We start from the raw sequence: 19122 nt of genomic DNA, 5'->3' as shown, positions 1-19122 counted from the left end.
TACCTTTCTCAAGTTTTAAAAGCTTCTGGAAGTTATCACAATTTGAAATGTCACTTTCTCATTCAAAACATGAGGAAGTATTTGATTGATACAGTTTAATACCAATATTAAGTTAATTTTTTTTTTTTAACATGTCTTCATTGATTTCAGAGAGAGGAAGGAAGAGGGAAAGAGAGAGAAACACCAATGATGAGGGAGTCATTGATTGGCTGCCTCCTGCACACACACACACACACACACACACACACACCCCGGGGTCGAGCCCGCAACCTGGGCATGTGCCCTGACCCAGAATCGAACCTCGATCTCCTGGATCATAGGTCAATGCTCAACTGCTGAGCTACACCGGCCGGGCTAGGCTAATTTTTAAAAACTCAATTTGCAGTACATCTCTGGAGCAAAATTATCAAAGATGAAGCTTAATCACTAATAGAAGTTAAGTTTCTATAGCAGACATTTCTCCAAAGATATGTAAATGGGTAATAAGCATATAAAAAAATGCTTGACATTATTAGCCATCAGGAAAGTGCAAATCAAAACCACAAAGATACACCACTTGATACCCTCTAAGATGGCAATAATAAAAATAATAACCAGGATATGGGGCAACTGTAACTCTCAGACACTGTATTGTGAAATGGTGAAGCTTCTTTGTAAAGCACCCTGGCAGTTACTCAAAGCTTAAACAGAGTTACCGTGTGATTGAGCAATTATACTCCTAGATACATACTAGGAGATGAAAACATATCTACTTAAAAATTTGTACACAGATGTTCATGGCAGCATTATTCATAATAGCCAAAAATGGAAACAACCCAAAACGAATGGATAAATAAAATATGGCTTATCCATATAATGGAATATTATTTGGCCATAAAGAAGAATGAAGCACTGATGCACAAATGACTCCTAAAAACACTTTAATAAGTAACAGAAGCCAAATATAAAGACCACATATTATATGGTTCCGTTTATATAAAATGTCTAGAATAGGGAAAGCTAAAGAGACAGAAGGTAGGTTAGTAGCTGCCAGGACTGCGAGGTGGGGCTGGGCAATGTCTGTTAATGGGTATTACATTATTTACGTCACTGATGCCATATTTAAGAAGGAAAGAAACCTACAGCCATCAGAACCACTAATGAACACTGACTGACCAAGTACCCACTGAGGAGGTCTTTTTAGTAAGTTTATCCAACTAGAGGGGATTTAACAGAGGATTAAGACTAAGAGCTGCAGAGAACGCTGTTCTGAAGTTTACTAAACAATAAATGTAGTCAATTTAAAATTTTAAAATTCCTATAAGAAAAATTGGAACACTGACTCCTTAAGGTTCTCTGAAGAAATAAGCTTTGAAAGGGGTTATTACCATTGCCTTTACCTAAATACTATAAGCAAAGGTGGACTGATGTGTGCTTTGGGGGCAGAGGTAGGAAAATACTAAATAAGTAAAGAATAACCTCCCTCTAATTTTTACACATAGAATCTAAACCTAGAAAATGCATTAAGGAGAACAGTACAAATAAATTCTGAGGCCCAGAAATGTGCTTTTTCTTTCACTAGGGGAAAGTGCTGGGGTCGGGCTGGGAAGAGAGGAGAGAATGTAATACAAGGAGGAAAACAAATCTATTACTTCTTCCCCCCAAAATCTTGTAGTCTTTTTATTTCCTTTGAAATATTTATATCACATTAAAAAGTTCCAGACTAGATACTCTGTAGGATTTGGCAAGATTAAATCATCCCCAAAAAACAAAAATTTAACATTGCTTTAATTACTTGTAAAATACTCCACATATTTGATATAGTGCTATAAATAGACTATGTGACAAATGCTGTTTAAAATAGTTTTAAATTCACAAGCATTGATAAACTATATAGTCCCTTCATCTATTAAGTTTCAGCTAATCATACTATCTCCAGGTCAGTTCTTTAAAAATATTTTATCATTTTATTCACTAATAAGCTATATTCCTACTATATAATTGTAAAAACAAATCATGACAAAGCTTAATGGCGCAAACAGTTCTTTAAAATCGTCTAAAATCTTGAATGTATGTAAACCTTTGTGAAATGATCAACAGAGAAATAAAAATCTCTTAAAGTCAAAGCCACGTAAAATGAAGGATGCATATTATGTCCATAAACACAAAGAAAAACAAGACAAGCTACGTGCTTGACTAGGAGAAAGTCTGTATCGTTAAGCAGCTGACACATCACCCCACCGATGAAAGCGTGTACTCACCTGGTTTTGGCACTGAGTTGGTCACCGACTGGGGAACCTTCTGGTTAATTAGCTCAACACAGTGTCCAGGGAAGAGTCCCACCTGAGAAAAGCAGCAGAGAGAGGATTCTAAACCAGAGAACAGACAGTGTGTGAACAACTCCAGTTCAATTCCAGTAACGTCCTTCACAGTCCCTCCCAAGTGATTCTATTGTTCCAAGGCTCTCATCACAGACGATGCCAATTACACAAACAAATAATGAAACAATCTGTTGCTATGCGTACACGGAGTCATATATTTTAACCGTGCAAATATCTAAGTCTGCTTTTTATGGTTTAGCTTTTAATTTCCCACACGGTTTTACACCCATTAAAATATTTAGCCTGATACCAACCCTGTGCATGCAGGAGTCATAACTTTTACCTCTCAATACTTTACTCTGCTGAAATTTCAACCTAGTTGTGTTGCTATCTCTACCATGAATTTTTATATTTATTATCTTCTCTATGATTTTTCAAAAACCTACACTAAGCCACACAGACATTTTTTGTAAATTTTATATTCATTCTTCCACAAGTTTCATGAAAAAAAAAAAAAAGACAAATCTAAAATAAATCAGTTAACTTTCAATACTTCACCATTACAAATGATGCTTGCCACAGGTTTTTAATAAATATCTTTATTAAATTAAAAAAAAAATCAGTTAACTGCTCATTGAAAACCCTGGTTCTTACTGTTGTTAAAGAGCTAGTGGTAGGTGGATAAGTGGGAAAGCGAGAGAGAAAGAGCCAATCCCAGCAGTGGGGACAGAATCTGGCTTCGATAAGCACACCGCTCTGACCTGATAGACTACTCATGGCACAGGTCAAACCCTAAGGTCAAATCCCAAGATCAAATCCTGGGAAAATACTGAGCGCTGATTCACCCAGAGATACTGTGCAGTGCAGCCAGCAGGGTGACCACAGAGATACACAGCCTGGAAACAGAAGTGAAAAGGAAATCTTTACCAATATTTACGGATGTTTCCTTCGATAGGAGTACAGTGGAGCTGCGTGCAGCAGGTGTCAAGGCTAAACCACGGCAATTTCATCGCTTTGACACCGCTGCTGACAGAAGCGGGAGGAACGCAGGGGCCTTCCAAGAGCGTGATCCACCACGCTGCTGGGCCGCAGAAGCCCCATCCGTAGGGGTTATTCCCACGTACACACTTGCTGCTCTACCATTTCAAGTCCTGGGTCGATACTCTATAGTCGTTCTTAAAATTACAAAGTCGAAACCAGCTTTCATGAGCTAAAAAGGGGTACGAACAAGTACCAGTTTTGTCTGAAAGATCTGAATTTGGGGTTAAGTGCTTGTTCTACTGGTAAAATTCTCTATCGTATTTTATTGAACTTCCTGCTTAATGAAACATGTAGAAATTCTTCAAAGATCTGTTAGAACCAGGTAAGAGGCAAGGTGAGAAATCCTCCCCATTTTCGCTTACAAATCAGCTGCTCCGAGAGGGGACGTGGCGTAAAGGTCAACAGTAAGTAGGGCCTCGAGCGGGAGCGCCCGGGCGCAAGTCGAGGTCTGCCCCGGGTGAGATCGAGCTTGTGCTGTAGCCGCTCTGCTTAGTTTATTCATCTAATCACAACAGTACTGAGCTCGCAAGGGTTGTTACAAGAATTAAATGGATCAGTGTAAGCAAAATGCACAGTAAGCACCCGTTAAGTGTCGCCCATTACTATCGCAGTGTCAGAGACGAGACGACCTGGAGGGCTCCAGCGGCGTCCGTAAACGAACATGGCACATACTGAGCGGTCCTTACCACCCTCTGCGTGCGCGCGCGTACGTTCCCTCGCGATCGAGTACCAGGACTTCCACAAAAGTCTAATTCACTTCCATTTATAAGCATTTCTGCAGTTTGCTATGCAGAAGGACCAGGTTCCCAAAGCAGCTCTCCCATTCACTAAGGCGCCGTGATCTGGGGCACATTTCCTATGGTGTCTCAGTTTCTTAAACTTGTAAAAATGGGGATAATGTCAGGTACCCTCAATAACTGTGTGAAAACACCTAGCCTAGCTTCTAAACTCAATATCTTTCAATAAATAAAAACTGGTTTTCTATCACTTCTCCACAAAGACGGAACACAGCTTAATGAACTTCTTTAGGGAACTAGATAATATACATTAGTTACATTTTCCACCTTCTAAATTTGTCTCAGTGTGTTATGTTTAAATATACGGGGGAAGAAGCTATCTAACGCCCGACTCCAGTCCCCCCTCGCTTGTTGGCCTTTATTATAAAGCACAGTATTACTGATATTAGCTCAGCTTCCCCAGGCTCCTTCCATCCAGGGGCGGCCATGGCATGTGGAAACACAGCTCTACTGCAACTATTCTGTCCCCTCCTTTCTGCTGTGAATGCAAATCAAGTTTGGATCTGTAGGAGCCATCATTTGACCTTGAAAGAAAGGCCAAGGCCATTGCTGGGGCTTCTGCCTGGCATCATTAAAGCTGCTAACTCAACAGTAGCAATCAGTCACCTTTTAGGTTTACTTTTCTGTTTCTTGAAGCCAAAAAGAGGCCTAACCATTAAGGAGGTTTTTTTATTTTAAAAACTGATTCTATAAATATGTAAAAGGCAAACAGACTATATTTTTATATTAAAAAATCAACATCAAAAAAAGTAATAGTAACAAAAATTAAATATCACAGGGAGTGATCATCAGCATCACGGTGGAGTGAGAAGACTGCTTTCTATCTCCCCTTAAATTTACAAGTTAGTCAGTGCCCAGGATCTGGCTCCATGACCCACCCCAGCCCCGACGTGCGAAGGAACCCAGTAGGAGCAAAGGACATGCGTCTGCGTCCCCCAGGCTCCAATACAGAGATGCCAGCAGCCATAAGGAGCTGGGGAGCAGCACAGGAGGCTCATAAATTCAGTTCCCCCTCCACCTGACATGTCTCCCCACCATGGTGGTGCCCCCAGATGAAGACAACCCGAACACAACTAAAACACCCACCCCCCTGGTCACCCCATGAGTCTATTTCCATGACCACAGCAATGTCCCCTCCACTTTGACCCCAAAGGTGAAATTAGCACAGGTAAGAGAAAACAGAAACTTGAGCTATAGCATCATCCACTGGAAAACAAACAAAAAGATGCCGATTTATCAACCCACTGAATTGAAAAGATCAAAATGGTATCTGAATCACAGACGAGGGCACTGCCTCAAGTGCGCAGGCAGAGGAGCAGTCCCTCAAGGGCCAGGAACCGTCGACGTGACATGGTAACCCAGGAAAGGACAAGTCTCCAGAAACCAAACTCAAATGCTGTGATTAAACGACAGAGAATTCAAGTTTGCGGTGATGAAGGGGCTCAAGGAGGTCCAGGGAAGCTCAGAAAGTCATGAACAGGAAGAGGACTTTACCAGAGAGATTGAAACTCTTAAAACACAAACATGAGGCCTCTGGAACCGAAGAACTCAGTAAATGCCATGAAGAACGCAGGAGGAAGGACTGGAAACAGAGAAGACTGGACGGAAAGGGCAACGAGCAAGCTCGAAAATAAAAACCGAGAGCTGATTCGAGTAAAGAGGAGGAAGGAGGAAGGCTTTTTCAGTGAAAGAGCTCTACAAGAACTACCTGGCTCCGTTAGGAAGAGCCAGGTGAGAGCGAGGGGTGCCCCGGGACAGGGGAGGAAGACGGGGACAGACGGGCAGCCTAGTCAAGAGATTACTGAGGAGAACCTCCTGAACCTAGGAAGGGACTGGACATTAAAGCAAAAGAAGCCAGCACAGTGATTATCTCAACACAAAAAGACCTTCTCCAAGACACATTATTAAAACTGTCAAATTAATGATAAAAACAAGGATTCTCAAGGCAGCCAGAGGAAAAAAGACAGTAACGTACAAAGGAAACCCCATCAGATTATCATCAGATTTCTCAGCAGAAACACTACAGGCCAGGAGAAAGTGGAATGATATATAGGGTGTCCGCCCAAAAATGTATACACACACTTTTAATAATTATAAAGGCAGTTTTCAAAATTCAGCTATCAGCTGTTAAAGTGTGTATACATTTTTGGGGGGACACTCTGCTTTCAAAATATTGAAAGAGAGAAACCAACAGCTGAGAATAATATATCTAGAAAAGTTGTCCATTCTGTATGAAGAAATAAAGACTTTCCCAGACGACAAAAAACAAAACCAAAAAAAACTTGAGGGACCTTGGGAATGTATCAACACAAAACCTGCGTTACACGAAATGCTGAAAGGAGCTGTCGCATCTGAAACAAAGAGACAAAAGTACACAAAACTCTGAGTAAGACGACAAGGAAACAAAGAGAAGGAAATTGCAACAGTATTTCAGAAGGGACTACTGAATACTTAATGATAACATGAAGGTTCAAGGGAACAAAGCATTTTAGAGTAACTATAGCTGCTGCACTTCAGTCACAAACACACCACATAAAAGGGGATGACCTGTGGCAAAGACAAAACCTGTGCAGGTGCCTGAGGGTAAGGCGCTATCGGGAGGGGCTGTTTCATCTGAGACCTTTACACACACCTCATGGAAACCACAAAACAAAATCCAGAGATAAGCCAAGAAACATTAAAAAAAGAGACAAGATTTAAAAATCCTAGAAAACCATCCAACTGCGATACCAGACAGAAACAGGTAAAAGGAGCACCGAAATCCAGAGCAAGCGGCAAACGAGAGCTGAGGGGGGCTGTTTCTGAAGCTCTACCTTACATGCCCGGGGAGAGGGGGGAACCGGGCCTAGGCAGGGGTCGAAATGAGATTCCACTCCAGGCAAAAGACGAACAAGGGAGGGACAAAGACCAGCACCTAGGGCCGTCGGGGTGGAGGGGTGAGTAGGCAATAAAAATATAGTAACGGAAGGAAAAGAATATAAGGATAAAGCTGGAACAGGGTAGGAAGGGCTACAAGAGGAGAGGACTTTCCATTTGGTAATTTCCCGCCTCGGCTCTGAGATAAAGTGAGGAGAAGCCAATGGAAAGCTGGTAAATGTTTAACAGCCAGCTCCTGAGGGGCAAAGGCCTTACTGATGGAGTCTGCGGTGTTTACAGTGTAAATACTCCCATCATCCCCGGTCTCAAGCTACCAACTAACACAATTCAATTCGGGGTTGAAAAGAGATGCAGAGCAGCCTGGTGCAGAGTTTTCACCACACAGTATACTAGGCAGAAGTAACCTCCAGAGCACAGATGCCAGTCAAATATTTAAAGTGTTTTAAGTATTTACTACCTTTATTTTTAATAATAATTTATTTAATTGTAAGTGTATATGCTTTAATGTTTAATAATGGCTGTGTTTAATAACTGTCCTACAAAACACCTAAAAATTAATGCAACTGGCTCCAGCTCACCACTAATCTATTTCTAGAATTTCTAGGTTCTGAGCCTGCCCCACCTCTCACAGCTCCTGGAAACAGGTTCACAACAGCTTGACAAGAGGACGGCTCTAGAACAAGGGGAGATCTAGGGAGACTGACTGCATCCTGACCTCTGGTCGTCTTCTAACTTGAGGCTAGGATACGCTCACAGTAGAAAGAACATGGGTTGGGCCACAAAACCAAATGTGCTGAAAAATATTCTGGTACAGCTTTTAAAGGAAATGTCAGATACGAAGCCACTGCAATAGAGTAAGCCTGGAGCTGCAGCAGCAGTGGGAACGTAAAGCACTGCGGCCTTAGGATGAAGCCGAAGCTTAACTGTGGGCTCTCCGAGGCCACAGATCAAAATCTAAAAAGGAATTTCAACATAGCAATGTGCTTACCACTAACGTTTAAAGAAATTCCTATTTAATTCATGGCTAGTGAAACTTTAGGGCTGTTAGCATAACAAAATATTTTTTTAATTAAGGTTAGTCAAGTACTGCTCTTACTCCTAGGGACGCACCACAGAGTTGTCATCAGTTGAAACCATGTGGCCTCAGAGTTCCCAAGTTCTTCATTTTCTGACTACAACTTCCTATCCCCCCAGGTCTCAGTGTTCATGACCCACAGTGAGTGAAGTTCGAGTTCAGAGACATCGAACCCCCTGCCTTCCTGTACCTATGTCCCTCGCTGCCTCTTTGCTTTTGATACGCAATAGGAACCCTGTGATCAGTCCCTGGAAATTTTGACAAAATCAGCACCTTTAACTTCCTTGCAATATTAACCTCCTGCGAAACCAATCCCGCAAACTAAAACTGGGCCAACATACTTTCCTACTCGCGAGCCTCTCCACTGCTGGAGGAGACGCCGAGACAAACTCAGCCTCTGGCCTGGAAGTGCCGGCTGTGTCCCCCACTCCCAGCCCTTCTCAGAGAGCCTGCTCCGCTGCAGGGTCGCGGCCCTGACTCAGACCGCCCTGATGGGACACGGGCTGAGGAGTCCATCGGTCTGTCTCCCAAGGGTTTGGAAAGGAGTCGGAATTTTTAATCATCTCCTTTGAGTCGTCATAACCAGAAAATATTTCTTCTTAAAAAGAAAGAAGATGCGATAAAGCAGCAGCCGCTCTGAGCAGGACGCAGCAGCAAACCCCTCGGTGCCTCACTGCCCAGTTTCTGGTTCCATTTGCTCGTGGCCTAATCGTTCTCGCGCTGGGTTTTCTGAAGAGAGTCCTGTTTATACCTCCCCCTCTCCTCCTCTGACTCCCCCAAAATACCACAGTGCTTCTGGTGTCTTGGCCTGACTTACACTTGCACTGACCCTTAAACGCCAGCTCCCTAAGTTCCACGTCTGCAACAGGACGCACAGGTGTGAGAGTCAGAAACAAGGTCGGGGTGAGCGTATGAATCTGGGAGCTGGCACAGAGACGGTGCCCTGAGCCAAGAGAGGGAGTAAGAGCCTGGACCGGAGGGCAGCACGGGAAGGCCGTCCCACCGACACTCCCAGGCCCGGGAAGGAGGGCGCCCTGTGAAAGACGACAAGGAGACAGACGGGAGGAGCTCCGGGGGCGCTGTGTCACGTCTGTCAAGAGGAGGGCGTGCCAGGAAAAGACAAGTCAACTTCTGATGAGCGTTTAAGTGAGAGGAGTCATGCAATACCCATTTTTGCATTAAGCCAAACAGAGACCACTTGATGCCAGAGAAGAAAACGGGCTGAAGGATCTATCGGGGACAGGTGACTGCAACCGTGGTGGTCCCAGAGTCCAAGCCGGGTCAGGAGGCGAGGGGGCAGCAAGCGGGTGACGGCAGAAACTTGGGGGGCCGATGGAACAATACTAAGAATGAGTGCTGCGCATGACCACTTATGATACAGCAACTAACTAACAAACAACGCTGAATTTCTGTTCCCAGTTAGCTCCATGAAATATGAAATAAGACAAAACTACACAGGCTTTAAAATTTTAACCCCTCTGCCCTGGCCCCGGCTCGGCAGGAGCAAGGAGAGGGCAGAGCAGGTGCAAAGAGCAACCTGACCGGGAGGAAGCGAGAGCTGTTTGTCGGGAGCACCGAATTTATAAAACAGCGGCGAAAGGAAGGCCGGAAAAGTAATAGGGGGCCAGAGATCAAGGATGGTCTTATGTAGCATGACAAGGAGTGAAGTTTCTTCTGAACGAAATGGAAGTGATAAATTCTGAGAGGAGGGACAAGGTCAGTAAGAAAATTCTAGTAGCTGTGTCCACCTTTCAGGGAGGGAGGCGAGAAGCAGAGACCACCTGAGAAATCTGCAAACACCGACTGGGAAAGAAACACTGACAGCCTACGGCACGAAAAGGGCATGAAGAGTAAAGAGGAGGGTGTGAGCACCAGAAGCACAGGGGGGATGCGCTGTAACTGGATCAGACACAGGACAAATTCAGCCCCGGAGGCCCTGCAGGCCGTCCTCCCCCTCCCGCTGCGGTGCGGGTGACAGGCAGTAAGCTGTGCATGCTTAACATGCCCACTTTGACAAGCTCTGATACCCATGACACCGGAACCATGATCAAGACTATGACTATATCCCTCGATCCCCAAAATGTCTCTGCCTCTCTCTGTAATCTCTCCCTCTACCTCCGGCCCCTTAACCCTGCTCGCCAGGCACCCACTTACCCGTTTTCTATCCCCGATATATTTCTTTGCATTTCCTACAGTTTTATACGAATGGAGTCAAGCAGAATGTGCTCTTTTGCTGTCTTCTTTCATTCAGCGCAATTACTCTGACGATCATTCCCGTTGCTGTGTGCATCAATAATCAGTCCTTTTTAGTCCTGAGTAATATTTGCTGTACAGACACCGCGATTTATTTATTCACTGTCTCCTGTTGGTAAGATCAGGCTGGGGCTCCCGTGCCTAAGGCTGATATGAACATTCACGTATAACTTTTTGTACGGATGTAGGCTTTCTTTTCCTTGGAGAAACACCTCGGAGTGGAATGGCTGGATTGCGTACGAGGTGTATGTTTAGCCTACAAAACGGACAAACTGTTTTCCACGTTGGTTGCTGCACCTTCCGTTCCTCCACGTCTTCACCAAATACGTAGGTGGCGATGCCTCTCTGTCATTTTAATTTGCATTCCTCTAATGACTGCTGGTGTTGGACATCTCTTTATGTGTTTCTTTGCCATAGGTCTTTTCGCCAAAGTGCCTATTCCAATTTTTGCCTATTTTTAAGGTGAGTTCTGTTTCCTTACTGAGTTTTGAGAGTTCTTTATCTGTTATGGATACAAATCCTCTATCAGATACAATCGATGCAAATACATTTTCCCAGTCTCTGGCTTGTCTTCTTATTCTCTTATTAGTAAAGTCTTTAAAGAACATAAGTTTTACATTTTAGTGAAGTTCAATTTATCATTTTATGGACTGTTCTTTTGATGTTGCATCTAAGAAATTTTTGCCTGATCCAAAGTCACAGAAGTTCTCTGCTATGCTTTCTTCTCGATGCTTTACAGTTTAAGCTTCATAATTGGTTATATGATCCATTTTGAGTTAATTTTTGCAAATGGGGCACAAGAAATAAATCAAAGCCTTTCTGAAGACATATGGATATCCAATTATTCCCGTACAGTTATAAAACAGACCGTTTTCTTCACTGAATTGACTGAACTTTTGTTAAGAAGCTGTTGTCCACGTGCGGGTTTATGTCTGGGCTCTATTCTGTTCCCTCTCCTATCCTTCCACTAAAACCGCGCTCTCCTGACACTGCAGCTTTGTAGTAAGCCTTCCGTTAGTGTTAGCTCTCCAACTTTGCTCTTCTTCAGATCTGTTCTGGTTTTTCTACTCTAGGTCCTTTGTACTCCACGTGAATCGTTTAATCTGCTTATCAATTTCTACAAAAGAAGCTTGCTGGGATTCCGACTGGGATCAACTAAGAGAGAAATGACATCTTAGCAATATACCCATACACAGGTATATCTCTCCATTTATTTGGATCTTCTTTGACTTCTCTCAGAAATGTTTTATAGTTTTCAGTATATAGATCTTTCCTTTCTTTCTTCAGATATATCCTGAAGTATTTCATATTTTAATGCTATTATAAATGAGTTTTATAATACTTTCTGACTGACAGTAATGCTGCTAATCTGTGGATTACATTTAAAGCAACAAGAATTTCACTCAGTTGTCCCATGTATTTATATTTTAAGTACATAAATTAATTTTCTTTTTTTCTCTGTTATACATGAAAAATTATCCTGACTTTTTGAAACTGTGTTTGTAGAGTAGTTATATTGTTTGTAAATTTGTATCATTTGTAAATTTCACTTCAGAATCTTAAAGGAATTCAGAAAATATTCAGCATAACAAAGGGTAATAAAAAATGATTAGGTTAAGAACTATTACTCTGAGCCACTCAATAGTTTCCATGAAACCGAATGTTAAGCATCATTCGGTAGGGCATATTCTGATGATATAAATTAACAAAAAGCTATCAAGGAACAAAGTTATATCTACAGCAGCTGCTAATAGCACTAGTAAGAAAAGAAAAACAGCAACGAGAAATATAGAAGAAAGTAACTTAAGAAATTGACATATTTTTGTGATCCAAGGTGGGAGGAGAGAGATACAAAATTGGAATTCACCCACCTAGTGTTCTGTTCCTGGCTATACCATTACCTACTGTCTTTGTGAATCAGAACACTTTATCTAAATTCCTCTGTCTCTAGAATTCTATAATATTAAAATGAAAGTTTAGGCCCAGATGACCCACTATCATCTTCTCCAATATAGAAATCCATGACTCACGCAAGTGGACAAGTAGAAGCCACACCTGGTTCATTAAACCACTTCTATGACCTGTTCACTGCCCAGAATCCTAGGTTTCTGAGCTCTGACGCTAAGCAGCAGAGTAACAGCGGGCTAGTTGTTTATCCCCGTCTGCTTCAGTTTCCTCATCAGTAAGACAGAGACAGCAATGGTACCTCTCTCAGAGCTGTGAGAATCCAAGGCTGGCACACTTAGGACACACACCTGGGAAGCACCCAGAGAGTGTTACAAATTACTTCTATCTGTAGTATCACATACTTCCTGTTGCCTCGAAATTAAATAACATTACAGATGAAAACTTAAAGTACAAGAATCCCCATTAATGAGCCAGAGAGGAAATATTCTGCTCTATTTAATTCTGAGTAACGAAAAATGCAGCTTTGGATTCCGTACGTAAAGAGGATGGTCTTTAATAAATAACCAGGCACATTGCCTTCTTCCATTAAACTGCTACAATGGACAAGGTCTGCAAATATTTTCCATTTTGCAAAGGATACTACTCTGAAAATAAGTTATTTGGAACCACATTAAACTCCTCAGGTAAGAAATTTTTATTGGCCAAAATTTGCTTCTCTGATACTGGTGCATAACAATCTGTGGTAACTGAGAACTAAAGTAGCTGGTCCTTGATCACCTTGTGGAGAACCAAGAGATCGAGAGCCGTATGAAACTCTGTCCATCTCCAAATGGTATTTTATTCACTAAGTCAACACCCCAAATGTGGTTTAAGGAAGATTTTCAGGGGGAGAAGGGAACATTTGCTAAGCTGTGTTTAATTTCTTGTTTCAGGATACACAAGGGTAGTTTAGATCAGCGGTTCTCACAGTTTGCTCTTAATCTGAGGAACTTGACAAAATTCAGATTCCTATCCGCAGCCCCCAAGATTCTGATTAGTAACATCTGGCTGTAACATGTTTCTCAGCTCCTTCTGATGCTGTGGCTCCCAGATAAAACTCTGAGAACCACTGAACCAAACAAACAGACAATCCTTAAAGATATCAGCATTTTCTACCTGGGCGATACCTTTAACCTAAGAAGAAAACCTTCCCACACACGCACCTCCCATTCCCAACACAAGTCTACAGACAGGCACAAAAGCTGATGCCATTTAGTATTTTTTTAAAAACTAAAAAGCCAAGAGTATTTTTTGGCTAAAGTACATTATATGATGAAATACCTCAGAAAACAAAAGATCCAATACCCTTTAGGAGACAAAAAATGAAGAACAGATTTCAGAATTTCAAATTACTATAGTTAGTACAATTTAACACTTCCTACTCCCAGAGTTTAAGAAAAGAAACAAAGTCATGGTATAATTTAAACACGTGGATGAACTAATCCTTCTGTTCCCACAGCTACATTATGGTTTAGGCCAAAACAATACGCAGACTAGAGCCTGGCAAATGCTGATCTTTATCGAGCAGCAGCTGACTCAGTTTACCCAGAGCACCGAGTCGGCCCCGTGTCCAGGAGAGTGGTCCGAGGAACACCTGGGCCAGAATCACACCAATAAAAACACAGTCTCATCCCATCCCACAACCACTGACACAGAATTTGGGCAATTAGGTCCTGGGGTTTTGTATTTTAACAAGTTCCCCTGGTGATTCCAAAGTTGAGAGCCTGGCGAAGGGAGACTAGAAAGAATTACAGGCCACAGGAGAATGAAGGCTGAAGTACAGCACCTTAGTCTATTCGTAAATGCTTTTCCTTGCACCGACTTTATCTGCAAATTGGGACAACAATGCAAGACCACTACACAGTTATTAGAACAGCTAAAATCCCAAACAGCTGAGAACTATCAAATGCCGGTGACACACGGAGCAGACGGAGCAGCATCGCTGAGGGAAGTGGGAAGCGGCCGACCACGTGGAAAGGCAGTTTGGTTTCTTACAAAGCTCAGCAAAGGCTGCCCACATGATCCGGCGACTGCGATCCTTGGCGTCGACCCAACGGAGCTGAGAACTCACATCCACACAAAGCCCTGCACATGGGTGTTTACACTCGAAGCAGCGTTACTCATAATTGCCCCAAACTGGAAGAAACGAAGCTGCCCTTGAATAAATGAATGGGAAAATAAACTCTGGCACATCCGTAACAGTGAATATCGCACGGTGATTAAAAAAGAGACTATCAAATCATAAAAAGACACGAAGGAATCCTAAATGCCTTTTGCTAAGTTTGAAAAGGCGACGTCCTGTAGAATTACAACCCTATGATGCTTTACAAAAGGCAAAGCTGTGCAGACAGTAATGACCAGCGGTTTCCAGGGCCGGGAGGAGAGAGGGAAACACGAGTGGAGCACGAGGCATTTTCAGGGCAGGGGACTACGCTGTACGAAGCTGTGATGGTGGATACCCGTCCCTACGCATTTGTTAAAACCCACACAACTGTACGTCGCAGAGAGCGAACCCGAAGGTAAATAACGGCCTCCAGCTACTAGCAATGCACGAATATTGGTTCACTACTCATAACGAAAAGGAAGCCCCACGCTGTCTCGATCCCCGTGGACTAGGATGTGGCACTGACGCTCTCTCTATCCTGTGACTCCGGCCCAGGCGGCCCTGACCCCTCCTCCCGAAACGCCCCGGCTGTGCTGCAGGAGAACCGCCAGCCAGGCGGATGAGCCTGAGCGCTCGGCCAGCTCTGTTCACTGAGTTACAGAGGAGGATGCTAACAACAGGAGAGGCTGTGCGTGTCTGTGGGGGGAGGGCGCAGTACATGAGGCTCTGTCCTATCTACTCAATTACTCTGTCAACTTGTACTAAAATCTAAGGTCTATTATTTATTTTTTAAAATAATAAAATAAAACCGTCACAACCCAGCAACTGCGCAGCGTCAGTTCCCAGTGAAGCCTGTGCCGGTCACGCCCTGATGGCAGGCCAGGAAGGAGACAGCAAGAAAACATGACTGAGACAAAAGAGAAAGCACAGTCCATGTAAAATGTCAAAACATGTCAAGTCGAGCAGACCTGCTCATGGGGATGCGTGGGGCCTGCGGTCAGCGTCACACTGCGTCACCCTGGAGCACTCCTGAGTCGGCCTCCGCCTGGGGAGCAGCGGCCACATCCTTGCTCCCTCACACTCTCTCCGGAGAGTGGTCTGCTCTAACTGGTCTTGATCCCCAGGAAGACCACTGGCCACACTACCTCAAGGCCAATCCACGCCCTGTCTCCTTCGGCACTATTAGGAAAGACAGCTTCCTGCCTCTGTGCTTCCTTCCTGGTCTACTCACAAAGCCCAGTGTACACAGTCCATCTGCGTGACCAGAACCGGTCAAGCCAGCTAACCAGTCCAACGGCTACTCCACGTCTAGCCAGTCCGCCTGGGTCATGTGGACATCCTGTCCTCAGAAGAGATACACAAGATTCTACATTCAAAAGTCACCTCCTCCAGGAAGCCCTCTCAGACCTTACAAGGAGCTTTCTGGGCTCTGAGCCTTCCACTCATCTGAAACGCCCTGAAGAGAGCACTAGGACCTGCTTGTCCCTCTGTCTTGTCTCCGAGTAAAATGCCCAGTGTCCAGAAGGCCTTCTGCCATGAATGAAATGAAGGTCTGACACCAGCCTGTGAGCTCAAGGTGGGCACCTTCTCAGATGCTGCCTGGCTTCCTCAGTGCCTAAAGACAGCGGGGGGGGCAGAGCGCCCACAAAGCAGACGTTCCCATCTGCAGTCGTGGTCAATGCCCCAAGCTCTGCCCGCCTTTGACCTACGGCCAGCCTGGCTCAGGTAGGGCCCTGCTGCTTATCAAGTCTGTGAGAGAGAGAGTCCCTGACAGCTTTCAAACTGGCCCTAAAGGTGACCCCAACCACCTAGCCATCCAGGGCTGGTTGAAACCTATTCATATTTTGAAGCCCTAACCCCAGTATCTCAAAATGTAGTTGGAGACAGGGCCCTTAAAGAGACAAGTAAAGTTAAATGAGGTCATGTAGGTGTGCCCATTCTAATCTGACTGCTGTCCTTCTAAGAAGAAATTAGGACACGGACGGAGACTCTGAGAGTATGTGTACATAGAGAAAAAGCATGTGAGGACGGCAAAAGGGCAGCTACCTGCAAGCCAAGCAGAGAGGGTGCAGAAGAAACCGACCATGGCAATATCTTGACTTTAGACTTCCAGCCTCCAGAGCGCTGAGAAGTAAGCTCTGTGATTTAAGCCACCCGTCTATGGTATGTGGCAATGGCAGCCCTAGCAAACTTATACGTCACAGTCAAGCAAAGAAACAGATGAACCTTAGAAACAGCAGTACTCAGTAACAGGCAAGACTCTCACAGAAATATACATGATTTTATTCACATTCTGAATCTGTATCCCCCATCTACGTCAGAATATATGAAACACCAGGAATTCAGACATAACTTACATTAGAGAAATTATAAAACAAAAATATTACTCTTCTAAAAAGAGTCACATAAAAAATGTGCTTATATAAAGAACAAGTTTCTCTGACTTTTAAAAGTTCAAATTATAAACTAGCCTCTGATGTAATATATCCACCACATAAAATAAGGTGTACTGGTAACCTAAACTAGTGGTCTCCCAGCAGCGTCACCTGTACACACTCCACGGAGGCCCCTCCCGGATGTTGCAGGAGGTCTGAGAGAGGTCAGCCAGGCATGTTCCTGGGGCAGGAGGCCTTGGGTGCCCGACTAAACCAACCAGGGCAGCTCCACGGTTACATTTTCTCACACTGAGGTTCGATGCATACTGTTTGATTAAAAATTCCACTGGGTTGTTTTATTTTATTACGAAAACCAATGGACTAAGCCATTATTCCAGTTATTCAAACTTAAAAATCGGGATAGTAAAGGGATCTGATCTTCAATTATCATATACAGCAGGTCCTGGAATGACATCTTTTCATTCAATGTCATTTCATTTCCTTATAAAGTTGATGAGGTGGCACAGGAATGTAACTCTGTTTACGTCAATCAGTCTGTGGTAAAACTAGCTTTGTTATACATCATTTTACTTAAAGTTGCAGAACCTACTGACATTGAAGACCTGCTCCTGGTTTTATGGGTGTTCCACCAACCCAAATCACAGATATATTCCAACATGACCTAAACAGATATGACTGCCTTTCCAAGACCAACCAGGATTTTTTATATAAAAACTCTTTCATTATCAATTACAAATCAACTCTTGAAGTTAATAAAACCTGTATTTATTTTAAATAATTTGTTTTGGCAATAAACTAATTTTTAACTAGTTATTTTATTCTATTTTTTTAAATTTAGTTTGTTTAGGCAATAAAACTAATTTGTGTGTCTCTAAATAAAAGATTTAGGAAGATAAATCTATGCCTAGCACAGACTCAATACTTAATGCATGTTTGTTACATGAAAGAAGGGAAACCTAATATTTTTACAATCATAGAACTGAAATACTGAGATAAAGTAGAAGAAACTAAAGTCCAAAGAAAGCATGTGACTTGTCTAAGATTATAAGGTAACAATATTAGACCAAAACATAACTGTCATTTTAAAGCCAAATGTATTTTTTATCCAATCTGTGACCCTAAAGTTTATATCTCATTTCCATGAACACGGAGAACTGACCCTTTAATAGAAAAAAGATAACCCCAGTCTTCCATTTACTTTTATATTTAATCAAAGGTACCAATTATTCCCAGCAACCTAGAAATCAGAGCACAGATGAAGGGGGACCCCAACTGTACAAACAAATAATTTGTAGGGTAATATGGATATCATTTTTCTGGTATTAATCATTAGATTAAACTGCTATAGATATTTCTATAACAGATAAAGGGAGATTAGCAGCAACACAGAGTCACACACAGAGCAACACAGAGGCCTGATAATTGCAAAGTGATCGTCAGGCCTGTTATTCTGCTCACATTTTTTAGAAAAGGAGTTAAAAATAACCACAATAGTAACTAGAAAAGAAAATCCAAGTCTAATATCAGCTACATTTTTCTATCGTCTCACACAGAATTCTGATGATAAAGTCTATTGCCAGCACCTGCTGTAAACCAAAACATTACCGAAGGATCAAGAAAAACTGTTCTCTGAACTTCTCCACACCCGATTCTCTATTGCCTACCTGAAATCCATGCTTGCCTCTCCACCACGTGCTTAACACTTTCGGGGGCATGTCAATAACGGAAACAATGTCACCCACCTAGGAGAAAAAAAATTAAGGGAAATGTTTTTAGTCAAATTTTAAACCAATTGTTTCATCTAGAATTTAATCTGAACTGTGGCAAAAGTTTAAAATACTATTTTACTCTCCAGCTTAATTGTTTCTGAAAAAAACATACACTTCTTTCTATAAAGAATTTAATCATCTTAACCATTTGTTAAGGAGAGGGTTACGAAATGTAAAGCAGCACAGACTGGGACTCAGTGTCACGTGAGCAGTGACTCCAGAAAGCCAGGCTGACAGCGCAAGATTTCTGAAGGCGAGGCATTGATCATACCATCGTCAATACTTCTGCTAAAATCCTGTTACTGCTGCTACTGAAAGTGACCAGACTCACTTATAAAAGGCAGATATGAATGCTCATGTTTAGAGCAACAGCAGCTTCTATTAATACCACAGCAAGGGGGCACTTGCCACATGCCAGGCACTGTGCTGAGCACTTGACATTATCTTATTTAATCATATAGGAAAGGCCTAACATGTCTACAACTGCTGGGTTACTCTCAGGAAGCGTAAAATCTGCTGACAACTACACTGCTTTCAATAGATGGTACAATAGCTTACTACCT

General features: G+C 42.9%; 1 protein-coding gene across 3 annotated transcripts in view; it reads right to left on the bottom strand.

Moving 5' to 3' along the window:
• ARHGAP32 (Rho GTPase activating protein 32) overlaps window positions 1–19122 on the bottom strand; it is a 212551-nt gene that overhangs the window by 46123 nt on the left and 147306 nt on the right. For 2 of the 3 annotated variants that reach the window (XM_081123638.1, XM_081123637.1), the window contains exons 9-10: window positions 18455–18532; window positions 2241–2322 (exon numbers count right to left, since the gene is read on the bottom strand). In XM_081123638.1, coding sequence (XP_080979764.1) covers window positions 2241–2322; window positions 18455–18532 — 160 coding nt within the window. Of the gene's footprint in view, window positions 1–2240; window positions 2323–18454; window positions 18533–19122 lie in introns of those variants that run through there. The other variant, XM_081123640.1, reaches the window with a different exon arrangement.

The sequence above is a fragment of the Miniopterus schreibersii genome (genome assembly GCF_964146895.1).
Source record: "Miniopterus schreibersii genome assembly, chromosome: 20".
In the NCBI taxonomy this organism is placed as follows: Eukaryota; Metazoa; Chordata; class Mammalia; order Chiroptera; family Miniopteridae; genus Miniopterus; species Miniopterus schreibersii.
The sequence above is the reverse complement of the archived record's forward strand: the minus strand, read 5'-3'. Positions and strand labels throughout refer to the sequence as shown.